Source organism: Puma concolor, chromosome A2 (assembly GCF_028749965.1).
Source record: "Puma concolor isolate L17-30 chromosome A2, mPumCon1.1.hap2, whole genome shotgun sequence".
Lineage (NCBI taxonomy): Eukaryota > Metazoa > Chordata > Mammalia > Carnivora > Felidae > Puma > Puma concolor.
In genome coordinates this window covers 34,445,915-34,471,582 of record NC_141668.1, presented here as the reverse complement: position 1 = coordinate 34,471,582, position 25,668 = coordinate 34,445,915, and the positions used below count along the sequence as shown (strand labels likewise).

General features: G+C 38.5%; 1 protein-coding gene across 8 annotated transcripts in view; it reads left to right on the top strand.

Moving 5' to 3' along the window:
• The window catches only part of ST7 (suppression of tumorigenicity 7), a 255,364-nt gene that overhangs the window by 192,460 nt on the left and 37,236 nt on the right, over positions 1 to 25,668 (top strand). For 6 of the 8 annotated variants that reach the window (XM_086691826.1, XM_086691838.1, XM_086691833.1 and 3 more), the window contains 3 exons: positions 2,624 to 2,738; positions 23,250 to 23,322; positions 24,786 to 24,888. In XM_086691826.1, the coding sequence (XP_086547952.1) occupies positions 2,624 to 2,738; positions 23,250 to 23,322; positions 24,786 to 24,888 (291 nt within the window). Of the gene's footprint in view, positions 1 to 2,623; positions 2,739 to 23,249; positions 23,323 to 24,097; positions 24,234 to 24,785; positions 24,889 to 25,668 lie in introns of all 8 variants that reach the window. The other 2 variants (XR_015245376.1, XM_086691824.1) reach the window with 1 other exon arrangement.

Here is a 25,668-nt window from a genome sequence, read left to right as displayed (position 1 = left end):
GAGATAGTTTATGAATGGATTTAATAGCTTAGGAGGAGGTCAGAGCAGGATGTGAGAATGTGGGAGCCATCTTCACAATAGTGCCTGTATTGAGACCCTGGACCCAAGAGCAATCCTGGATGTCAGGGTGTTTATGAGAAGAGTACTGGATATAACTGGGGAGACTACTTACTCCTATGTAGGAGGCAAGGGGGAAACTAGAGAAAGAGTGAGGGGATAAGTATGGAGAAATCCAGAAGAGAATGGTGTTGAGGAAGCCAAGAGAGAAAAGAGTTCTAAGGGAAAAGTCATCAAACTGTCAAACGTTGCCAAGGTCAAGCAAGGAAAGAGACTGGAGAGTATCCACAGGAGCAGTTTGGGTCACTTGTAGATGTGGGGTGAGCAGAGTCCGAGGAGCGGTGGGGTGGAAGCCAGAGTGCAGCTATGCAGTGAGGAAAGAAGGGAGCCGAGGAAGCAGAGCGTGCATGGCTTTTTTCTAAGAGACCTTCTTGTGAGGGGCTGGGGACAGCAAGGTGATAGCTGCAGAGAGATGGAGCCAGCGGAAGGCTCACTTTTCCTTGTTTATGTTAAACAAGGAAAGCTAGAATCCAAATTGTCATATGACTTTGGTTACTTCTCCAACGTTTGCCATTTGCCATGTTTAAAATCTGTTATTGGTGATTATTTTTTCGGATGTTGTGTACCGTGTTGAAGCTTCCCGTGAAAGTGCTGCTGCCCAGACGCCTCGTGTCCTGCTTCAAGTTCTGTTGAAACAGGCTGAGACTCCTGTGTTTGCTCACATGGTCTCACTGTGTCTGGCGAGACTCCCTCTCAGTTTCTAAGCTGCAGTGTGCTACTATTTGCTGCTACGGTTTTAAAATTACAGAATAAGACTTAAGTCCTTGAAGTTTGACCTTACCTGAAGAATTGGTCAAAAATGGCAAATGTTTAAATGTTGCGGTTTAGAGAATGTCTTTATTGTGTTGCCAAACGCTGAATGACAGAGAGCTTTAATTCTAACGAGCCCTAATTAGAAAGGGGGGGGGGGGGAATCAAAGAGTGATGTCAACCAGAATCAAAGTGAACCAGAACAAGAAATACTTTTATTGGTTACAGAACATTGACAATGTGTGGTATAGTCTTATTCACTTCCTTTACTTGCAGTGAAAATACTGCAGGCTGTCTCTAGGGGGTTCAGATAGTCTTACCGAACACATAATCATTTTGATAGGTGTTTTTCATTGGTAATATGATGCTCTTTGGGACTGCAGAAAATTATTTATTTTTATAGATATGCTAAATTATTCTTGGCTCTAAAAAACAAAATATGGCAAATGTTTCTAATATAGGAAGGAGTGGATAGTCAAGGCAACGTATCCACTGGTTTCTTAACAGTGAGTTAGCCATGTTTTGAGTATTATTTCTCTCAGCACAATTGCTTTAAAGATGTTGGCATCAAGAAAAGAGGGCATTGTTTTATAATAGAAAACAGTTATCCATATAAAATATTAAATAAAGGATATATACATGTACATATACATCAGTGCATATGTACATACACATACCATATATACCTATGATTTTGCTGTATAAAGAACCTGGTTATCTTTCTGTAAGATAAGATTTTATCTGAAATTCTTGGCCCTTTCTTCTTTGTTTGCTTTCTAGTGAAGTTCATTATTATATCCCTTGCCTCCCTTTGGACCACTCTTCCTCCCCATCCTGTCTAGAACCTTTAGGCCATTGCGTTAATCATTCTTTCCTAATTCTAGCCAACTCTTCTTGCTCTGTGACTTTTTACTGAATCTAGTCCATTCTGCCCAGCCTCAACCTCACTATTTGACGTCTTTGCTATTGTACCTGGGCTGGTGAGCACTGTTAACTAAAACTTGACAAGGATGCCAGTTGTAGCCTCTGTGAATTCATGGTCCCCAATTTGTTAAGCCCTCGAGATGGCCTGAGCAATCCTACAAATCCCTTTCTGGCTGTTCTATATTGTCACCCCCATCTTCAAATTTCCTCCCTGCCAAAACTATTCCCTCAGTTTTGGAAAATGATCTTGACTCCTGTTTTCTTGAGGCCACCAGCAGGAACTCATGAACAGCAATCCTTTCTGCTACTCTCTACAACTACCTGCACATTTTCTCAACCCATATCGCCGTCTAGTTATTTTCCTGCTTTTTCTCCTTAACTTTGTCACCAGGCTGCTCCAAGGAATAGTGCTTGCTTGCTTACCCTTCTGTTCTCTGGTTTTCATCCAAACTGCTCTTATCAAAGTTAACCTATTAATGCCCATGAGATAGTGTTCAATCTTTGCCTAATTTGCATCTATCATATTCTAACATTACTGAGCACCACTGCTAAGCGTCTTCCTCCATTTTTATGAGACCCCCTCACTTATGGATTCTCTTCCACCTTAGGGTTCTTACCAATTCAAAGTTGCCATTTTCCTAAAATAGCAGGAAAAGATTTGAGCATCTAATGCTTTACAAAATAATAATTGGTATGAATACTTATAATTCAGTATTACCTATACTTCTAAAATTGTATTTTTTTTATCCTAAATATATTACAATTTGGTACTCATTGTACTTTTAGAAAATAGGAAATCTATATTAATCATCCTTGATTTCTTCTTTCCTAGTTGATGAAGGAGTTCCCCTTGCTGAGCATGTTCAACATCCATGAAAACCTTCTAGAAGCACTTCTGGAACTACAAGCATATGCTGATGTTCAGGCAGTCTTAGCAAAGTATGATGGTGAGTCCTTGGTTATTTTCATCTACTTGAGGATTTTTCTTTTCTTGATGTATTTCAATGATTAGATTGGAAAGACCATTTCAAATAGTACAGCACTTTGGTAACTATCCACTCATAGAGTTTTCACCTACAGTTTTATGATGGCATTTTTAAAAATCTTAGAGTTTAATGGTTGGTTTTTAGTGGGGGCCAGAAATGTCATGTGGCCTGTGCTACATTCCTCTCCTTCCCTCCCAGTAGGTTCCCCTTGTACTCTTCCCATCAACAAGAGCTATGCATGCTCTGCTTTATTGCCTCCATGGTCAGGAATCACTCAGAATCTCTGCAGGCAACACAGATCCTGTTAGGACAGCCCTGACTATTCGAGTCCTTGCTGCGACCCCACATCAGGTGACTGTGACCACTACCTGTTGGTCATGTTGATCCTTTGAAGCAATATAGAACAGCTAGTGGCCCTTACTGCAGCCCTTATGATAGCTTAGTAAATATTTAAAGATAAAATAATGTGCCCTTCATCCCAGGTCTTCTCCTCATTAGCAGAATACCCCCCATCTCTTCACGTGAAGGGCTTTGAAATCCCTTCACCGTCTAGGTTACTTACCCGTGAGGTTATTCCATTTTGCCTGTTATTAATAAACTGACACATCTCAAAGATTTCCAAACTCTTGCGTTAATATTGCCATTGTCTGTGAATTCACTAATTGATTAATTGCAAAAGAATTACCCACATAATTACCTGCCATGACCTAGCTACTGGAATCTCTGCAGAATTTTATGCCATTCTACCTTATTTAATTAACTCTCTCCTCAAAATAAACATGTTTGCTTATAAAATGGACATTAGGGAGTGATTACTTTTGTCACATACTAATTTTTTGCTTTATGAAATATTCTTTTCCTTAGTAAAGCATCTTCAGTGCATTTAAAGAACCATTCAAATCTAACTTCCCAGGAACTCCTCAAACAAATAGAACAAGCCATTTTATTTTAATACAGTTCTTCATAAGGATTCTCTGAAGTAGATTGGAGTTGTCCTCTCCTACAGTTGGGGAAACTGAGCATTGGGAGACTGTTTTAGTTTTGTTTTGTTGTTAATTCTTGCTCAAATCAATGGAAACTATAAGCCCTCAGCCAGTGATGGCATTACTTGGCCTGTGTGAACACAAGCACCCTGTGTAACAAGATACATGCTACCTAGTATGGAACTGATTTTAGAAAGACAGAAAAGTATTTGTGGCATACTTTATAGTAAACAAAATAAAAACTATTTGGCCTTCATGTCAGCTCACTTTTGTTCTCTGTTTATTTGCTGGAATCTCACTATTTATCTGACCTTGGGAATCTAAGCCATAAGACTAGCTTACAGGCAAAATGCTCATACATTGAGGTTCTTTTGGTATAAAAGGAACCCAGTACCATGCACTGGGTTCATGTGGCCATGCACCTTTTTTAGATCCTACCCTGTAGCCATCAATGCCATAGCAAGGGTTCAGTGTTCTCATCCCTAGTGCTGACCTGTGCTCAACCTGGTACACCAAGGCTTAAGAAAAAAAAGATGTAACTGGTAAAGCCTTTGATATCTCAAATCCCATAAGGCTCCTTTCATGACGATCTCCGTTCGTTACAGAAATCATCAGCTTTGTGTTATAAGACCGATTGTAAAATAGAGAAATGAACTCATTTGGAGCTTTCTGTCATCTCTGTCTATCCTGTTGCACAGCCTCTGTTCCACACCAACCAAATGCTGATTTATTAGATTCTGATAACATATGTTCACATTATTTGTTACAACAGCCTGTCCCACCCTCCACTAAAACTTGGCTCACGCTTTGCAAAATTCCTTTGTTGCAAATGGACAAACTCACCATACCAGGGCCCTTGTGTTGAGGTTTGTTTATGTTGTGTACCTGGCAACAGACATGATGTTCTTATTCATTATTCATGGAAAAAGAGCCTCATTAGTGGCAGGACACATACTGTTGCTGAGATGCCTTGTTAGGGGTTTTGAGTTCAGCAGTTGTCAATAGACTGCAGATGACCTAACCCCGACTGAATTCTGGAGGGTGTTTTGGTGCGGACTTGGCTCAGGCCTCAGTCATTTACAGTAGAAATATAATGAAGTGGCTGCTGAAGTTACTGTTCTTGTAGAACGAGCCGCAACCACACAAGACTTTTAAAAAACATGCCTCTTGTTCCTCACCCCATACCATAAAATGGGCTGTTTCAAGTTCATCCCTCCTGCTTTTCCAGGAGAGCCAGAGGCTCTTGACTGAATTGTTGCCTCATTTTCTGGCCCTGTACAAGGTGTGGGTGCTTTAGAGGGCTTGGAGTACAGACAGCAGTTAGGGGCGCCCTGTTCTTCGCCCTGGTTCAGATGTCATCAGTCTAATCTATGAGATGCTGGAGACAGCACTTTGAATCTCAGCCTCTCCATGCCTGTTCACAGAGCCACACCCAGAGCAATAGGATTGTATGTTATCTTTGCAAGTTGGAATGCTCTTGTTGGGTAGCTGTTTCTTGGATGGTTTATGGGTACAGTCCTTCTTTATTACTTTTGCTCAGTGGCCGAATTTTTTAAAGAGTGCGTTGGGAAGTTATGACATAGTGGGGTTTGTACTGCTGTTCTGACCTTTGCGAAAGGATTTAGAAGTATGGCAAGGTGCAAGGGGAAACCAACATGTTCAAAGAAAGGAGGAAGGTAACATGTATCCCTTTGCTTCAGTCTTTTTGTTCTTCATCTTTAAAACAATTTTTTTTGCCTTTGAGTTTTAAAAGTGACATTGACAAACTCCATTTGCAGTGAAGCACATGGATCCCTCGGAGGATTACCGGTTACTTGTTCATACCTCTCTGTAATCTGCCGTCTAATTTTGATTCTGCCCTTTAGATATCTTCTCATGTTATGTTATTCCAGCCATTAGTCTGAAGTGCTGTCTTGCTATCCTTAGGAGTTTTCATACTCTTTTCAATTTGCTAACTCACATTATGGGTGGGCAGTTTTTATCCAGGTGGTTGATCCTGCTCTTAGAGTCCTTCATACAATGACTAAAATAACTGTGGCAACAGCTAGTATTTATTGAGTTCTTACATTGTGTCAGGGTCAGACATGATTCTAAGCTCTATGCAGATAAACTCATTTATTCTTACCACAAGCATAGGAGGTAGATACTATTATTAGCCCCATTTTATAGCTGTGGTAACTGGAACAGAGAGAAGTTAAGTAACTTGTTCAGATGCAGAGCCTAAGATGTTCAAGTAAAGCCATGGAGATGTTATATGGTGAGAGAAAAGAGATAAACTGAGGTCAGTCTTTGTTCAGTAAGATATGAATTTCATGAAGAAAGGAAATCCAGGATAAAAAGAGGTGGTCTGACTCTAGGCCCTTGGTCTTAGCCATCTTGCTTCCACTGTCTCTGCTGTTGGCAGTATTTTTTATTTTTATTTTTTATTAACACCACTCTTATTGTTATTATTAGCTATAGTTTACTGAGGACTTACAATGTGCCAAGCACATCATACACATTCCTCTAATATAATAATAATGTTACCTATAACATCATGCACATTACCTATAGCCCTCAATAACCTGCAAGGAGGTAGTTATTCCATGTTAGCAGATGCAGAAACTGAGGCTTGTGGATTTAAGTAACTTTCAAGATCACATTCTTTCAAAACTGCAGAACTGGAATTCAAATCCAGGTCTCTCTGGCTCTAAAAGCCCATGTGTTTTTCATAAATGTAAGCTTTGCTGAAATGACTTGCTCTGCTTCTCTCACTACTTTTAGAAAGGCATGAATTAAGTGGGCTGGAGCCATGGTGCAGAATTTCAGTGATGCCAAAGTGTCTTTTAAGATTCTTTAAGAACGTGGTATATCTCTATTGGCTTGTCTTTCTGAAATTCTCTTCAAAATCTGGCTTTCTATTTTCAGTCACCTTGTGCCTGATTTCTTTAGTCACAAAGATTTGATGTATGGCGTTCATTTAATTGGAGATTTATCAACTTTTTTTTTTTTTAGTCATACATTAACTATAAACACAGGAATGTTTTTGAGATCATTAAGTCATCAGAACTTCTTTCAGAACAATTGAGAAAGTTGTTACAAGCTTTGGGTTGCCTTTCAAAGGTGCTTATAGACCACCTATGTTGAAAACCTAAGTCTCAAAGATTAGGGTGGCAATGTAGAAAAGAATTCATGCATTTTTTATTCATTATCACTTGTGCATTTCAATTTTAGAAGAATCTTATAGAACAACTGAATGTGAACTTGAGTGCTATAAGATACCTTCGGGAGTGTCTCGTTTTGTCTGTCTCTAGTCAGCAGTCCTTGGGGACACAAAAGGCAGTCACAGATGATGATGAAGAGAACTTGCCCGGTGCCAGCCTGCTGAGATCAAGCCCTAGCTCTGCCTTTCACTAGCTGAGTGAACTTCAGCAAATTACTTAGTCTTCTAAGCCTTGGTTTCCTTCTCTGGAAATGGAATCAAGGCTTAGAAAGGCTGAGTAGCTTGCTCAAGATCACACAGCTGGGAATTTGTTGTGAAGATTAAAATAGTTAAATCATGTTAAATGTTTAGAACAGTGTGGGGTACACATTAAGTATTCAATAATTCTTAACCATTGTAAAGAGCCAGGATCACCACTCCTGAACTTCACCACTGTTCTCCATCAGTTTTGTTCAAAAGGAGAACCATATAGGGGCGCCTGGGTGGCGCAGTCGGTTAAGCGTCCGACTTCAGCCAGGTCATGATCTCGCGGTCCGTGAGTTCGAGCCCCGCGTCGGGCTCTGGGCTGATGGCTCAGAGCCTGGAGCCTGTTTCCGATTCTGTGTCTCCCTCTCTCTCTGCGCCTCCCCCGTTCATGCTCTGTCTCTCTCTGTCCCAAAAATAAATAAACGTTGAAAAAAAAATTAAAATAAATAAATAAATAAATAAATAAATAAATAAATAAATAAAATGTTAGTTAAAATGGGGGAATAAGAGCCCCGTCTTGTGCCCCCCGAAAAGGCAGTGTTGTGGCCTACTATTAAAATTAATTATGGATCTAGTAGGACAGGTAGGTAGATAGATATTTGATAAGAATGGAAATGTTTAGTTTTATCTACTGATAATCCTTAAGCTTTTGGAAAGCCGATAAAAAAAAGTGCCAGGAATTTCACTCTGATCAAAAGACAAATTGTTTCAGCCTTGGGGCAATTTGCACCAATGGAAATACAAATCCAAGTTCTTCTGGATATTTACTCCATTAGATCATTCAGTGATTGCCCTAAATTTGGGGACAGAAATTTCCCTGTGAGGGACAACTTGTCTTTTATATAGTCATGAATGTTATATAAATGCAACAACTGTATCAAGACCATTTTTACTGGTGCCATCGAGCCCATCCTAAATTAGCACTATTATCTGCTATCTGGTAATGTGCAGAGGGTATACTTTTAAGATCAGGACATGTTTCTAACACTGGGGGAAATACTTTCATCTCAGTAGATTGAAAACAGAGGTTCTAAAGAAAGCACTGGGGAATTACTCTATGTTGAGACTATTCAGAGAATAAGCTTTTTGCTGATACTGTTTTGCAGAGTCAGCATGTAGTTATAAGCAACAATTTCGTAAACTTTGTTCGTTGCCCAAGGCCTTACAACTAACACAAGCTGCTCAACTATCATAACAGTTCCTTTGAAGTAGTCACTGGATACTCTCTCTTTGCATGAGGCTATCTTCCATTTATGTTTAAGGAATGGGCAAGAATAAGAGGGATTTGAGATGCCAGGAAGACCAGTCAGTAAAATCTGTATTTAGGCCATCAGTGTCAGGCTTTGAGCGTCAGGCAGTCCAGACCTCCAAAACAGTGCTTTTCAGTCAAGTGTATAGTTGTGAGTTTTGATGCCATAGGCACAACAGCTTCTGAGATGTATCTACTACAAAATTAAACTGTATTCAAGAAAGAAGGTTTGAAATGCAATCAATGCAATCAGTCCCTAGTGACAGACTGTAAGCCCAGTCTGGCTCTCTTTCCTGGGCTGGCTCTTATGGAAAAGGTCAAGATACCAAGGCAAGTGTTGAAGAGCATCCTTGTGTAAAAGATGGGCAAATGAATCACATAGCTGCTTCATTGGAGGGGAAAAAAAAAAAATATATATATATATATATATATATATATATTTATATATATATATATATATCAGCACTGATACCATGGGCTATGGTTTCAGGCTGGTAAGCATGAATCACTGAGAAATGATGGCCTTTTATAGCTTTGTACGGGGTGTCCTGCTGACTTGGAAACCAAAAGGTAGATCTGTCAAGTGGACTAGGCCTTTGAAGTTAGCAAATGATTGTCTGTCATATTATATGCAATGAGCAGGAGTTCTAATGATAGGTATTATTTCAATAAAGACTGTATGCATGAGAAATTTCTATTGTCTCTGATGATGGAAGATTTTTTATGAATGCATACATATGCAATTCACATAGTTGGCACTCAAACAAACCCTCTAAATTTATATTGGCTTTCATAACCCTATTGCCTCGTTATCGTAATTTACCAAGGTAACATCCCTCCCCAGCCGGCCGTTACCATCCCATAAACTGCCGTGCTGGACTCCAGGGCACTAGCCACAGAAGGGCTCTCTGACACAGACCTTCTGGGGTAATCCAATCCAAAAGTTGCAAATAACATCTGGTGTTTGACTTTATAGCATGAGATGAATTTTTCTGGGTGTAGTTGAGTCTGTGTTGCCTGCCCCTCCCCCTGCCCCAAATTACTAAGGTCATGTAGTATTTCCCTGATTGAATCATTGAACTCCCAGGTGGCATTTCTTTTTGAGGTTCTGGTATAGCAATCCTTTTTATTTTTTCAGTGAAGCTTTTCCCTTTGGTTGAAAGGGGACCTTGGATTGGCTTTTTAAAGGTGGGACAAAAAGACCTCAGACTGTCTTAAACCAAACCAAAACAAAACAAAACAAAAAACTAAGGACAGAATTCCACATTTCTGTTCTTTTCTTTGTATCGTATCATGTACAGAAGTAAACTCAGAAATTTTACTGAAGAAAGCCACATGAAGGACAGCATCACATAATGGGATAGTCATAATACATCTCATCCAAAAATAGGTTAGGAAAGGGAAATGGGCTGCATTTTTATTTGTTTTTAATTTTTGTTTGTTTGGTCATTCAGTTTATGGCTCCAAAAGTGTCTGTCAGGACCAAATGTGTGGATTAATGTAAACTTCCAGCATATCAATATGTTGCCTGACCAAGAAAAGGGTTGTTGTTGTTGTTTATTTATTTTATTTATTTTGAGAGAGAGAGAGTACAAGTGAGTGGGGGACAGGCAGAGAGTGAGGGAGAGAGAATCCCATGCAGGCTCTGCACTGTCAGCTCAGAACCCAACACGGGGCTTGACCCCATGAACCATGAGATCATTACCTGAGCCAAAGTTGGATGCTTAACCGACTAAGCCACCCAGGTACCCCAGAGATACTTTATATTCCATAATCTTAAATGACTATAGAGAGTAATTAGGGTTTTTTTTTTCAAATTAATTCAGCAAGGCTGCATCAGATCCTTATATTGAAAATATTAATTTTTAGGTGCTTTCAGATTCAGAGATGAGTATAACCTATTCTGTGTTGCCAAGAAGCTTTCAGTCTGGTGGAGAAAGATGTAAAGAAACCCAAACCAAAACCAACCACAGTAAATTGAGGTGAGATGTATCAGTGCTCAGTAAATCTGTTTGAAACATGCTGTAGAGGTACAGAGAAAGAAACCCTTTGAGAGCAAGCCCCATGTTCTCTTCCCAGACACTCGTGTGTGAGGGTAGACATTCAGAACAGCTGTAGTGAACGAATGACTTGTTAGTTGGAGATGCCCTATGACGTAGTGTCCTCATTTGTGAGGTGCTGTGGGTCTTACTTATGCTGTCTGCTACCCTTGAAAACATTGTTTTAGAATTATAGATATGAAATTGACCCTCCACTGACCTAGCTCATGCATAGGAACAGTAGTGATCCTTTTAAAATTACATCTTATTATTATTGTAGATGAACAAAAGGAAATTAGGTCAAAAAGATGATCACTGAAAAAACTGTTCTATCTAAAGTTGCCCCATGGGTTTTCTGAGACACGTCAGATTGACAGTTTTACTCATAATTACATAAATTTCTCCCAAGATTATTACACTGAATTTCAAGTTTGATATTATGAGCATTTATGACTTTTGAAAACTTAAGAGTCATTCTCCCTGAGATGACCTTTTCTTTCAGTGGCCTCATTCCCATACAGGGTCCTAGGGAGCCAGAAGAGGTGTGGTTTGCCTTCCCTGTTTTTGGCCAAAAACCCTTCTACTTTCCTTCAACCTTGTCAGCTTGTACTCTTGCTTTCTTCCTGCCTCACTTTTTAATTCCACTGCTGTTTCAAATAGACATCTAGATTTAGAACACCAGTACCGTTTCACCCATTTTGCTAAAACTGCAGAAGCAGTGATAAATGCAGTACACATGTTGAGAAATAACAAGTTTCTGGCGCCCTCCTTAAACACCCATCAGTACTGACACTTTTGGCTTCCAGAAGCTAAATTAGGTCTAAATGTTTACATATCAAAGGGAGCTAATATCAGGTGATTTGAGATGTTAGTATATTAACCTAAGATTTCATTCAGCAAACACAGAACCACCAGCTATGTTTTAGGCAGTGTTTTGGATTGTGGGTACAAAGTGATGAAGAAACAATTTTATTCCTGAAACTCACCATGTAAGTAGGAGAGGGGAGTAAGAAAACAGTTGCTGTAAAGACTGCAAGGGAAGCCTTCCTGGTGGAGGTGGAGTCTGAATTGAGCCAGACAGTGAAAATACTAGAGACAAAGAGCTCATGGAAAGGTTCAGGAGCAAGATTGACCCAGCCTGCATGGAGTACTCCATGTATCCTATAAAGCAGAGGGATGGTGGAAGGCTACAGCAAAGGGCTGAATATGCTTTGGGCAAGTTAGGTAGGGACCAGATCTCACAGAGCTTTGGACCTAATTCTATAGGCCCTGGAGAGAGACCATGCATGAGGCAATCTCAGCAGAGATGGTCTCCAGTCTGACCTCAAAGTGGAGAGAGTGGCACAGTGGATTCATACTATTTTTTTGACTTGAGGTGGTTGAGGAATGAGCACATGATGTTAGAAGCACTAGAGGGAGTGGAAACACATGGTGTTAGAAGACATCAGGGAGTAAAAAGCCACTGAAGAGCACCGGTGAGGTGGTTTCAGATGCTGCAAAGAAGCAGGATTCTATCAGGGAGATATTTGCTCAGTTTTTCAACCAATCAGTGTAAAAGAGTTTATTAGAGTTTGGTTTTTAATCTTTAAACAACTAATGGGAATCCCAGTACAGAAACTTTTTTATTTCCTGGGTTATTAAAACTTATTATTTTAAGCTATAACCATTTAATTTCGTTTGCTTTCTGGTGATCTCTTAACTGCAGGAAATTGAGGCCTATGTAGACCTAGCATTAACTTGGATAATCTGTTAGGGGGGGTGTAACTAAGACACAGTTAGAGCCTGCCAAGACTCATACAGCCCATTAACATCAGGTAACTTCTGCTGAGTCATAACAATGACACGGGGAGAAAAAATGTGGAATGGGGAACAGGTGTGAGTGTCCACCTAGTCCTTAAAGGTTGTGAATTTAGAGAATGCAGTACAGGATGTGAATGCCTGTGTGTGTGGATCTACAAGTCTCATTTGCCAAAAGCAGAGGATCCTATAAATCTGTGCTTTGCTGACACTTCAGTTAGTACTAAAGTGGTCAAAGCCTAAGAGTAATTAATATGCTGAATTTAATTTTTACCAAAATGGAAGAACCTTAAGAGAAGGAGATCATGTTGTCTTCTTATAGCTCACAGTCGTAAAAGTAGGGAGCATTAGACAGATTTCCTGAATCTAAAAACAAACAAGTAGCAACAAAAGCCAAAAGCTATGCCCTTTTTTAAGTTAGAGGAAAGATAAATATAAACCCCTAACTTGAGACTCAATAAACAACTTTGTGCTGACACCATTTGGCAAAGGAAGACACAGAGAGTTTTAAGTGGAGAGTGGTTCAAGAAGGATGGGAGAATCTACAAGATGACATTATAGGTATTCCCAACTGGAAGAAAATGTAAAGGAAAACAAATGATTAAAGTATATGAAAGGTCAGAATGACAAATAGTTAAAGGGGGGTAGAGCTTGTAAGCAGGTATTAAAGGTGGCTAAAGTTCAGAGGAGGCAAAAGTCTCAAGACTTTCTTTGTGAGGCTGTTTTCTGAGCAAAATGATGCAGAAAGTGTAAGGATGATAAGGGGAGTACACGCAAGCATCACAGTGGCAGTGTGGGGTGGTGACAAGAACCTGCTATTGTGAGACCAGTTCTGTTACTGATTAGTAAGTAAGCTCATAAGCATTTCACTTAGCTTCTCTGGTCCTGTATTTCTTCATCTGTAAAATAAAAGATTTTATTGACCTTCACAGTTGTGTGCTGTTGTCCAATTCTTTGATCTATCCTGTAGTTCTCCTATTTGGAGAAGACAGTAATGTGTTTATAAGTTGATGAGAATATGCCTTTATTCACTCCTATATTCTGTTTGCCCTCAATAATTGTGATTCTCTTTTTGTTTTTTTAGAATTGCAGCAAATAAGTCGATACCAGTAAAATTCTAGGAGATGACTATATGTGGTTTATTAACATTTAGGAAAGAAAGAGGTGATTGAAGATCTAACATGGAATTACGAAGGAAGTTGTGCTAAATAAAAACAGACAAGATAGTGGATGTGAAAATATTTGTGGTCTATACAGTAACATTTAAATGTTTCTTATTAATTTAAATGGCCATTTTCTACATATTTCTGAATTAGAAGAATGCCATAGACATATCCTTATTTAATTAAAACATTTGATAATGTTTTGAATGCTACCTTTTTAGGTAATGTGGAGCAATGTAGTCATAATACCTATTGTATCTTTAATGTTTATTTATTTTTGAGACAGAGACAGAGCATGAGTGGGGGAGGGGCAAAAAGAGAGAAGGAGACACAGAATCTGAAGCAGGCTCCAGGCTCTGAGCTGTCAGCATAGAGCCCGATGCGGGTCTTGAACTCACGGATCGTGAGATCATGACCCAAGCCTAAGTCAGACACTTAACTGACTGAGCCACCCAGGCACCCCAATACCTATTGTATCTTTAAGAAATGGTATGATTTAATGGTATAAGTGGTATATATAATATCTATTATAGCCATTAATAAATGGTATGATTTAATGGTTTAAGTGGCATATATAATACCTATTATTACCATTAATAAATGGTTGCACATTCATCATTGCAGACCATTGCAGATTTAGGGTGATCTTTAGAATGTCATTCCTGGATCCTTTCCTTGGTATTGCCATGGTCAGTATTTTTATAAATCAGACCTCGTAGACAACGTGGCACAGTTCAAAATCATGTGCTGTGGGGACAGCTCATATTTGTTTTAACTATGTGATACTGGCATATTTCTTAACCATTATATGTCTCGCTTTTCCCATCTGTAAAAGAGGGCTAGCAGTTAAGTCCTAACTCAGAGGGTTGCTCTGAGGATTAGGCAGAATAATGTGTATAAGTGATTAACACCAGCGCCTGGCATTTAATAGGCCGTTGATAAATGTTAGCAGCAATTTTGATGATGATAACAATCATATGGGGAGGAAGGTATGCCTATGGATTGTATGGCACAAAGCTGTGGTTGGTAGCTTGAGTCAGAATGATGACTAATAGGCTGGAATGATATTCTGAAACTATTAATTAAAACTCAATGGTTTAGATTTCATTTTAAGATTTAAAATGTAATGGAATCAAATATGAAATCTTGCTTATAGGTTCATAAATTTTCATGGTTTCAGTAAAAGAGAAAAGATTTGGCTTTGGCTGAAATTAATTTGATAGAACCTGGATGGTTTTGTTGACTACACAATCACAGGAACAAATGAGGACTTCCAGCTGCCCCACACCAGGGTCATCCTAGCTGTTATTTAGAGAGGTGTTATGGCTGTACTTCCTCAAACTGTACATTTCCCTAGAACTCTGTACTGGTCAGGTTTCAGGGATTTAGGGGATTATTTCCACTTCTAATTCACATATTTTGAAATCACTCATGACTCCATAACAAAAATAAATGAGAAGTTCTGAAGAATATATCAGTTGAGGAATTAGAAGTATTTATTCTGGAAAAGATTAGGTTTAGAGGAGACATTTAAACCATTTTAATATTTGAAAGGCTGACTTGAGAAATGATCAGATTCTTTTATGTTATGGAAGGCAAAACTAGTAAGTAACTTTGGATAAGGATTTGTAGAGAGAATTGGAGGGGGGAGCAGAATGATAAAAGGCAACTTAAATGTTATGGAAGTTAGATTGAAGTAAGAGAAGACAGCTTCACATGGCCCAGGATTATAGGTTTGTTTTTTAAAAATTGTTTTTATTGAGGTATAAATTACCTACAGTAACATGCACAAATCTGAAGTGTAGAGCGGGATAACTTTTCACTTTTATATACACCTGTGTTATCACCATCCAGGATCATAGAACTTTCCATCATCTCAGAAGGTTGCCTCATGCCCTCTTCTGGCCAATAACTGCTCTCCAGCCCAGAAGTAATCATTTTTTTCTGATCTCTGTCACCATATACTAGTTTTGCAAACTTTCACACAACCACTTTGGAGCACTGTTTAACGGTTTAAACATGTGTCTGTTTTCTGACTCAGCAATTTCATTTCTAATTACGTATCTAAGAGAAATGAGTTTTACTCCCCCCCTCCCCCCCCCCCCCCCCCCCCCGCCGAAAACCTTACACAGGAATGGTCACAACAGCTTTATTCATAATAGCCCAAACCTGGGAAACAATCTAAATAAATAGCTATTAGAAAGAAAATAAACATGTTGTGGTATATCCACACAATGAAGTACTACTCAGCAATAGAAAAGAATAAAGTACTGATACATGCTCCACATGGATGAATCTCAGAAACATGCTGAGTGAAAGAAACCAGACGCGAAAGAGAACATACTCTGTGGTTCCAATGAAAGACTTTCATGACAATTTGATTTTGAAAACCTAAGACAGTTGGAGAAAGTTCTTTGCCTTTCAGAAAAGGACCTGTATAAAACAAAAGATGGCCAAGAAGTAGAAGGAAAATTAAACTAAAGCCGGGAGTTCAGCTTTGCTTAAGTGAGAAACATTTATTTAGCATTCCTTGTGTCTGCAATTATGCGATATCTCATTATTTTGTTTCTTTTCATGTCCTTTTTGGATTCTAATTGTTTGTTTGGATTTGTTTTTATTCTTCCTGAAGTTTCTTTTTATTTTTTCCCCTTCTTTTATAACAGCAAATATCTGTGTTATTACCTAAGATTATTTATTATCTTAATCATACTGTGTATTACATGACATCTACTTTCTTTTTTAAACCACTCTTATGAGAGCACTCTAACCTCCATCTCCAGTATGGTCCAGTTGATCTCTAGGCAAGTTTCATAGCTGTTATTATGAAGACTTCTCTGAACATATTCCTTTTTAAGAACATTAATTTTTGTAGCTAACATTTTTCTCCTTCTTGGATTCTTTCTTTTATTAAAAAATGTTTTAATTCCAGTACAGTTAATAGGCTGTGTTATATTAGTTTCAAATGTACAATATAGTGATTCAATAATTTTATACATTACTCAGTGCTCATCATGATAAGTGTAATCTTAATCCCTTTCACCTTTTCACCTATCCCCCCCACCTCCCCTGTGGTGGCCATCAGTTTGTTCTCTATAGTTAAGACTTTGTTTTTTGGTTTGTTTCTTTTTCCTTTGTTCATCTGTTTTTTAAATTCCACGTATGAGTGAAATCATATGGTTTTTGTCTTTTTCTGAGTGACTTATTTCACTTAGCATTATATTCTCTAGATCCATCCATTTGTTGCAAATGGCAATATTTCAGTCTTTTTATGGCTGAGTAATATTCCATTGTATGTCTACACCACATCTTCTTTATCTATTCATCTATCAGTGGACACCTGAGTTGCTTCCATAATTTGGCTATTGTAAATAATGCTGCAATAAACATAGAGGTGCATATATCTTTTCAAATTAGTGTTTTCATATTCTTTGGGTAAGTGCTCAGTAGTGGAATTACTGGATCATATGGTAATTCTATTTTTAATTTTTTGAGGAATCTCCATACTGTTTTCCAGAGTGGCTGCACCAGTTTGCATTCCCACCAACAGTGCAGGAGGGTTCCTTTTTCACCACATCCTTGCCAACACTTGTTTCTTATGTTTTTGGTTTTAGCCATTCTAATAGGAGTGATTTGCATTTACCTGATGATGTTGAGCATTGTTTCATGTGTCTATTGGCCATCTGGATGTCTTCTTTGGAGAAATATCTGTTCATGTCTTCTGCCCATTTTTGATTGGATTATTCCCGTGTGTGTTTGTTGAGTTATATAAGTTCTTTACATGTTTTGGATGATAACCCTTTATTTGATATGTCATTTTCAAATATCATCTCCCATTCAGGAAGTTGCACTTTAGTTTTTTATTGTTTCCTTTGCTGTACAGAAGTTTTTTTTATTTTGATGTAGTCCCAATAGTTTATTTTTGCTTTTGTTTCCCTTGCCTGAGGAGGCATATCTAGAAAAATACTGCTATGGCCTATGTCTGAGAAATTACTGCCTATGCTCTCTATTAGGGTTTCTATGATTTCAGCTCTCACATTTAAGTCCTTAATCCGTTTTGAGTTTATGTTTGTGTATAGTGTAAATAAGTGGTCCAGTTTCATTGTTTTGCATGTAGCTGTTCAGTTTTCCCAATACCATTTATTGAAGAGATTGGATTCTAATTCTTAGAAGGACTCTTTGTACTTATGGTAGGTACATGCACGTACGAAAGACAGGCACTGCATAGAGTGGTTTTGAAGTTTCTTCCTCAAAATAAAATTTCTGAATAAATTATAAGCAATATTGGAAGGCAGCTTTTTTTTGTTATTCCTGCTCAAAACTTCTGATACTACTTGTTTTCATCACTACTATTAGCTATTCTGTTTCCCTTATCATTTTATCCATTTCCCTAGTGGTAAAAGCATGAAATCATGGCAGACAGACAAAATTACAGAGGCAGAGAATAGATTAGTGGTCACCAGGGGACAGGTATGGGTAGGAAGGGTACAAATAAAGGGGTAACACAAGAGAGTTCCTTTGGAACTTTGTGTATTTTGATGGTGGTGGTAGTTAGATGAATCTAGCCATGGGATAAAATTTCATAGAACTGCACACACACACATGAATGCATGTAAAAAAAAGGTGAAAATTGAACAAGGACTGTAATTTCCTTAATAGTACTGTACCAGTGTCAGTTTCTTGGTTTTGATATTATACTACAGTTATGTAAGATGTCACCATTGGGGGAAGCTGAGAAAAGCATTCACAGTACAGGGTACTATTTTCACATCCTTCTGTGAGCCTAGAATTATTTCAAACTTTCTGTGAGTCTATAAGTTTCAAACTTATAACACGCAACAACAACCAAGTCTCAGCATTATTTTTATTTATTTATTTATTTATTTATTTTTATTTTTTTAAATTTTTTTTAATGTTTATTTATTTTTGAGACAGAGAGAGACAGAGCATGAACGGGGGAGGGTCAGAGAGAGGGAGACACAGAATCTGAAACAGGCTCCAGGCTCTGAGCCATCAGCACAGAGCCCGACGCGGGGCTCGAACTCACGGACCGCGAGATCGTGGCCTGAGCCGAGGTCGGCCGCTTAACCGACTGAGCCACCCAGGCACCCCAACAGCATTATTTTTAAAGAAATGAAAGAGGTAGCACTCGCGAGTAAGGAGCCCATAATAACAAGCTTTCTCCTAAGGTAGTGTATATGGTGTTTCTTAAAAGTGAGCCAAGACATGCAGTTCTGGTCTCTGATTTAGACGTTAGGCAGTGATTAGATTAAAATATGGTTAATCAGTGCACACTGCAAAAGGATCACGCTAACTTTCATGAAGTATATAAGTATATGCAGTAGATCTCTGGTCTGACTTCACTTCATGTAAGTTCTACCTTTGTCTGTCTATGCTGTCTCTGTCTGGTTCCACCAATGTATTTGCTTATGAACTTGCTTCCAACAATTTGTAGAACAGAATTCTTTTTATAGCATTATTGTTATCTTTTAAAAATTCACTTATTTACATGTACTCACAGGAAGCTTTGGAAATACAGATAAAAAAAATTCCCTATAATCCCACCACTCAAAAATAAATACTGTTGATATTTTGTATGTATAATTCCAGTTTTATTATCCCTGTGCATATAAATGCTTTTTAAAAACATATGAAATCATAATTTTATATACTTATTTTACTTATTGATGTACTTATAACAATGCACCATTTTCCCAGATCATTACTTTTCCAACACATGATTTAATGACCACATAGAATTGCACCCTGTGGATGTACAGCACCTTAACTAATCTTCTGTTATTGGCCATTTAGGCTGTTTCCAGTTTTCCACCATTAGAAACAGTATTGTCATCAGCATCCTTAAGGCTCATTTTTAATGCACATGACTTTTTCTCTTAGGAAAGAGTCTCAGAAGTGGAATTGCTGGGGTAGGCAAAATGTCAAAGCTTTTGCTTTTTATTGTGAAAGATAAGCATCATTTTAAAAAATATGTTGTATGAATAGACACTTCTCTAAAGAAGACATCCAGATGGCCAACAGGCACATGAAAAGATGCTCAACATCACTCCTCATCAAGGAAACACAAATCAAAACCACACTCAGATACCACCTCACGCAGGTCAGAGTGGCTAAAATGAACAAATCAGGAGACTATAGATGCTGGTGAGGATGTGGAGAAACGGGAACCCTCTTGCACTGTTGGTGGGAATGCACACTGGTGCAGCCGCTCTGGAAAACAGTGTGGAGGTTCCTCAAAAAATTAAAAATAGATCTACCCTATGACCCTGCAAGAGCACTGCTAGGAATTTACCCAAGGGATAAATGGAGTGCTGATGCATAGGGGCACTTGTACCCCAATGTTTATAACAGCACTTTCAACAATAGCCAAATTATGGATAGAGCCTAAATGTCCATCCACTGATGAATAGATAAAGAAATTGTGGTTTATATACACAACGGAATACTACGTGGCAATGAGAAAGAATGAAATATGGCCTTTTGTAGCAACGTGGATGGAACTGGAGAGTGTTATGCTAAGTGAAATAAGTCCTACAGAGAAAGACAGATACCGTATGTTTTCACTCTTATGTGGATCCTGAGAAACTTGACAGAAGACATGGGGGAGGGGAAGGGAAAAAAAAAAAAAAAGAGAGGGAGGGAGGCAAACCTTAAGAGATCCAAAAAACTGAGAACAAACTGAGGGTTGATGGGGGGTGGGAGGGAGGGGAGGGTGGGTGAGGGATATTGAGGAGGGCACCTGTTGGGATGAGCACCGGGTGTTGTATGGAAACCGATTTGACAATAAATTTCATATTAAAGAAATATGTTGTAAAGAAAACCTTAATTGAATAAGATTGCTTTACCTACAGGGAAACTTAGGATCAGTTTCTTTAGAATGATTTCTCACTTCTTAGAGACAACTGCCATTACCAAATAGGTTAATTGCTTTGGCTGACTTAGAAGAAAAACATTGAAACTATCTAAATAAACAGGTTATGCAAGAATTTTTTGCTATTCTTTTATTTTTGTTAAGCAATGAGAGTAATTTATTCAAATAAGAAGAAAACAAATGGAATCACATGCCACTAGTGAGGAATGGAGTATTTACATTTCCCCCTCTTCCCATTTGATACTGATTAAAACATATTTTTGGTTATTTACTTTTTAAGCATTATGACTGTGCACATATACCACCAGCTTTACATACAGTGAAGGAGTATGGGTAAAAAAATTTATGGGAAAAATGCACTACAGTAGTTGTAATGTTGCAGAATTTTGTCACATTTTTCTAGTTGTGAATGCCCTGTTCGTGAGCATGAAGAGGCCTGGTTCTGGATTAAAGATCATCATTGATTGGGCACCTGTATTTTGCTGGTATACCTGAGTTGCATGTTTTTCTAAGTGGGTGAATATGTCACTTTGCTTGTTTAGGTAACCATCAAAACAATCTGATCCTTCTCATTGTGAAGCTAAATCCTTAACAACAGGTTTTCTCTAGTTTATCAAGTGAGGCTCCCTGTTATGCTGCCACCTCCAGATAATTATGACCATTGTTTTCAGCCTCAACTCGTTTCTTGGACTTTTCATTAGTCTCTTCTTCATGGGAAGATGCTCAACACAGAAGGAACACAGATCATGCCAGGAAGGATGGAAACAAGATTTGGATACTTTTTATATAAAAAGTCTGAACTTAAAGAAAAAAAAAAAGGTCTGAACTTTTAAGTAGAATGTGTATTATCTACAGTTTTATTACCTTCCAATTAGGGTCAATGAATGGACCCTAATAAACAAGATATTTGATTCTGGGATTGATTTCCTACACTAGGAAGCAGTTAAATGTTTAGACGTTGGAAAAGCAACAAGACAGATCCATAAGTGTTTGGCATTCTTCTTTTTTCTCCTTCTTAGTCATAAGAGCATCATTTTACATTATGCATATAGTGGTGAAATTTTGTTTGAACATAATTTATGAGATCAGGATTACAAAGACTCCTTTTCCTTTCAGTTCTTTGTTGGAATTTTCTATGATTATTTATTTTTTTTATCAATGGCATTGAAATTTCCCTCAGAGAAATTCCTCATGCTGAGATTGGTGGTAAATACTTACTACTGGATTCAGGATTGTTATTCTTTTATGAACTTATTTTCTTCTGTGGCTGTCTGTTATGGGGCTGGTCATGGGACTTGCTTTTCATTTTTACTATAATGTAATTCTTTTTTTTAAGTTTTTATTTAAATTTCAGTTAGCATACAGTGTTATATACAGTGTTATATTGACTTCAGGTGTATAATATAGTGATTCAATACTCTGTACAGCACCCAGTGCTCAGCACAAGTGCACTCCTTAATCCCCATCACCTATTTAACCCATCCCCCCCACCCGCCTCCCCTGGTAACCATCAGTTGGTTCTTTATACTTAAAGAGTCTGTTTCTTGGTTCCTCTCTCTTTCTCTCTCTCTCTCTTTCTCTCTTCCCTTTGCCCCTTTTGGATTTTATCCACTGTAATGTAATTCTTTTGAAGTTGAAAACAGCCCTGTGAAGAAGCTGGCAGAGCATTCCAGGTGATAAGAGTTTCTCTAACATAGAGTGAATTTTGCAGCACTGGGAATGGTGTATTTTTACCTGGCCTGAATTAAGATGATATTTCTATGTCATAGTATAAATGTGGTTCAGTGTTAAAGAAATACTATTCTGGTAAGAAATAGAGTCATAATTTAAACACAAATTTTTCCCCAAAAGGGACTACGTTTTTGAGTTTATCTATTCTCAGCTGTATCTTTTACTTTTGTTTCCCTTTAAACTCATCATCTGAATCTGTTACCTGCTCCCTCTTCTCCATGTAAATTTTCTATACAAACTGAGAGGAACTGTTTCTTGGAGAAACAAATGAGGCTTCATATGAAAGGGGATTTCCTTTGGGTTTGAATGAACAAAAATTGTATAGATTTCTAAATATTTCACATATATATCCTTATATATAAAGATTTTTCGTATATGTTATAATAAATGTATTGCTTATTTAACAAAAAACTGAATATGAACTTCTTGAAATTTAATGCAAAAGAAATCTGGTTTAAATCTGACCACTAAAAAATAATTTATTTAGGTTTTTTTTTTTAAGTTTATTTATTTATTTTGAGGGGGGGGAGAGAGAGAGAGAGAGAGAGAGAGAAAGAAAGGAAAGAGAAGCAGTGGGAGAGGGAGAGAGAGAGAATCCCAAGCCAGCTCCATGCTGTCGGTGCAGAGCCTGACACAGGGCTCAATCTCACAACCGTGAGATCACGACCTGTGCCGAAATCAAGAATCAGATGCTTAACCAACTGAGCCACCCAGGCGCCCCTATTTAGGTGTGTTTTTAAAAAAAGATCCAGGTGATATTTTTTCTTCACATTGGTATTTCATACACCTGTTGAGAATTTTTTTTACAAGTGACACAGAGGTCCTATTTGCCTTTTATGATATCCAGGGCATTCCTATAATATTTAAATGCATATATTTATAGCTGTTCTCTGCTTAATTAAATTCAATATATGAGAATCCATATCTTAAAGAAAAGATTGCTGAAGAGTCAGTCTGGTGGATTTTAAACATATATTATTCACAAAAATATGAATTACCCATAGTTTTACATACCACCTTTATACATAAGAAATAGCTGTGTACTGTATGCATTAAAATATTCTTAATTTACACTTTATTAGACTTACATGATTAAAATGCTTGTGGATTAAAAATCATTGCTCTTTATTCCTGAAAACTTATACGAATTTCTGCTTTCTTTTTCTCTAACAGATATAAGCTTACCAAAGTCGGCAACAATATGCTATACAGCTGCCTTGCTCAAAGCAAGAGCTGTCTCTGACAAGTAAGTGAATAATAACTTGTGTGGTACTAAATGCCTGACCTGACTTAAGGAGATGTGTTGCCTCTGAGGGCTTTCTCTGGAAGTTTCTCTTAGTCTATGAAACCCCCCGCTTATGAGCATGCATTTTCTAAAATCTGCTGATCTTTTCTTTCACTACTAGAAGGAGAGAGTACATAACCCCAGGTACTTCAAGGGTGTATGGGTCCCTAAAGAGGGATTTATGTGCAATTCCATACCTCTGAGGTGACTTTTTTTTTTTTTTTTTTTTTTTTTTTTTTGCCAGACAGTAGATACCAAAAGGCCTGCTTGGGACTTACACACAAAATGCCTTCCTTTTACTCATTTTTTTGCGTATTCCTCTTCCGTCAGCAGTCCAAGACTGGGTAGTAGTCATAACAAACATGTAAGATGGCAGAGGGGATGATCATCTCCCATTCTTTGACTCATCAGATCCAAACTAACTCCCCACCCAGGGTCCATTTGCTTTGAGTTGCCATCTCGGTGGGACATTCGCCCGTTTTATTCAGGCAGGTGACTATGACATAGAGAATTTTCATAAATGTCCAAGATGACTGGCAGGTGAAAGAGAACAGTTGGCTTAACTGTTTGAGTTCATAATAAACGCTTCCATTTCCCCGATACAATCCCTCCGAAGAGCTGAAAAGCAGATAACAGAAAAAGAAAACAGCCTCTGCTATGTCAGACAGGTTTGCTGTTAAGTGTGTGTGCACTTCAAGACCGAAGTAATTTTCTTTCATTCTTTTTTATCCTGTAGATCGCCAGTACCTACTGCAACATCTTTTCTCCCTACACAGCGACTCCAGCTTGGGAGGGCAGGGCCAGGGTTGTCACAGCTTCCCCTGTGGTGTCTGCCTGCCAAGCACAGCTCTGGAGTTAGCCCTGGGTGTGAGGTGAGAAAGAGATTGCATGGTCTGGTTTTTTTCATTCACTCGGGCAGGTGTCTGGCCCGCAGTTCGGGCACGCACACCCCCTGCCGGAACGGCCCCAAGCAGGCTTGCCTGTGGAGGAGGCTGCATCGCAGCACTGACATTGGGTTGGGAGCCTCCTTTAAAATTCTCCCTAGTTCTGTTTTTAACCAAGTGCGCTCTTCTGTAACCTGGTTTTCTCTTTTTCCCACACTGTCTGCCCTCGTCAGTCCTACCCCCTCCCCTGACCTGAGCAGGTACCTCATAGAAGATTTAGATTAGCTATTTAGACAGAGAGACTTGACAGCCGAATTTCATTCCTGCCGAGATTAGACGCAAGCACGCTTTCTGCTTCTGCTGGGGTTTTTGTTGGCCTCGGTCTGAGGGGTCACTCAGAGGTTCCATATAGTGGAGGTTTGGAGAGCTCATGCCATTGGCTCACTGTGGTTTTATGGGCCCTTGACGCGTAGATGCCTTTCCGGGTTGATGCCCAAGCAGTGGTCCCAACTGGATGGTGTTTGTCTTCCTGCTTTTCAGATTCTCTCCCGAGGCTGCATCTCGGCGGGGGCTGAGCACAGCAGAGATGAACGCAGTAGAGGCCATTCACAGAGCTGTGGAATTCAACCCTCACGTGCCAAAAGTGAGTCTGTGGAATCCCCACAGGAACTCGTTATGATAGCAGAGAAAGCATTCAGTGACCACAATGTCATGTCTCGAATACACCCAGTGTAAAAAAATGAATTGCAGCCAATGAATGCTGAGGCCCTATATAGTCTATGGTTATCAGCTTCATTTTTAAGCAAAAGCTACATTCAGGAGGCTTTGGGCCGATTTTTGGATTTCATATAATTAGGGTAAATTGATAGACTTAGCTTAGGCAGGTCAGGCCAGGAAGTCTGAAATTGGCAAAATATGGAGATCCCAAGAGTGTTGATGCATTTGATAGGAATTTCACACCAGTTATAGTCTTAACTTAGACCCAACTTGGGAAATGAACCTTGTTGTGAATATAAGTGGTGAAAAAAAATACTGATAAATGTGATGTTCTAGGTCTCTACAAATAAATGATACTTAATCAGTAATGGCAAGAAGATAATAGGGAGAACCTCAAAGTATGAAAAAGTGTTTTTCTTTTGACTTGTGAATGCCATTTTAGTATGTATAAGTAGTAGGAGAGGTTTGTCTTAATTGTTAAGCACATGACTGACCAATTTATAAATACCCAATATTTCCCATATATTTTTTTTCCTGAATTTGGTTTTAAGAGAGTCAGATCATGGTAGAAGATATTTCTATAATCTTTTATTTGGGAGATGGGTGTGTATTTATTATTTACCTATATTTGAGTACCTGCTATGTGATAGACACATTGCTGAGGGCTATTTTCAGTTTCTCGATATTATAAAGTGCATTTTGACCT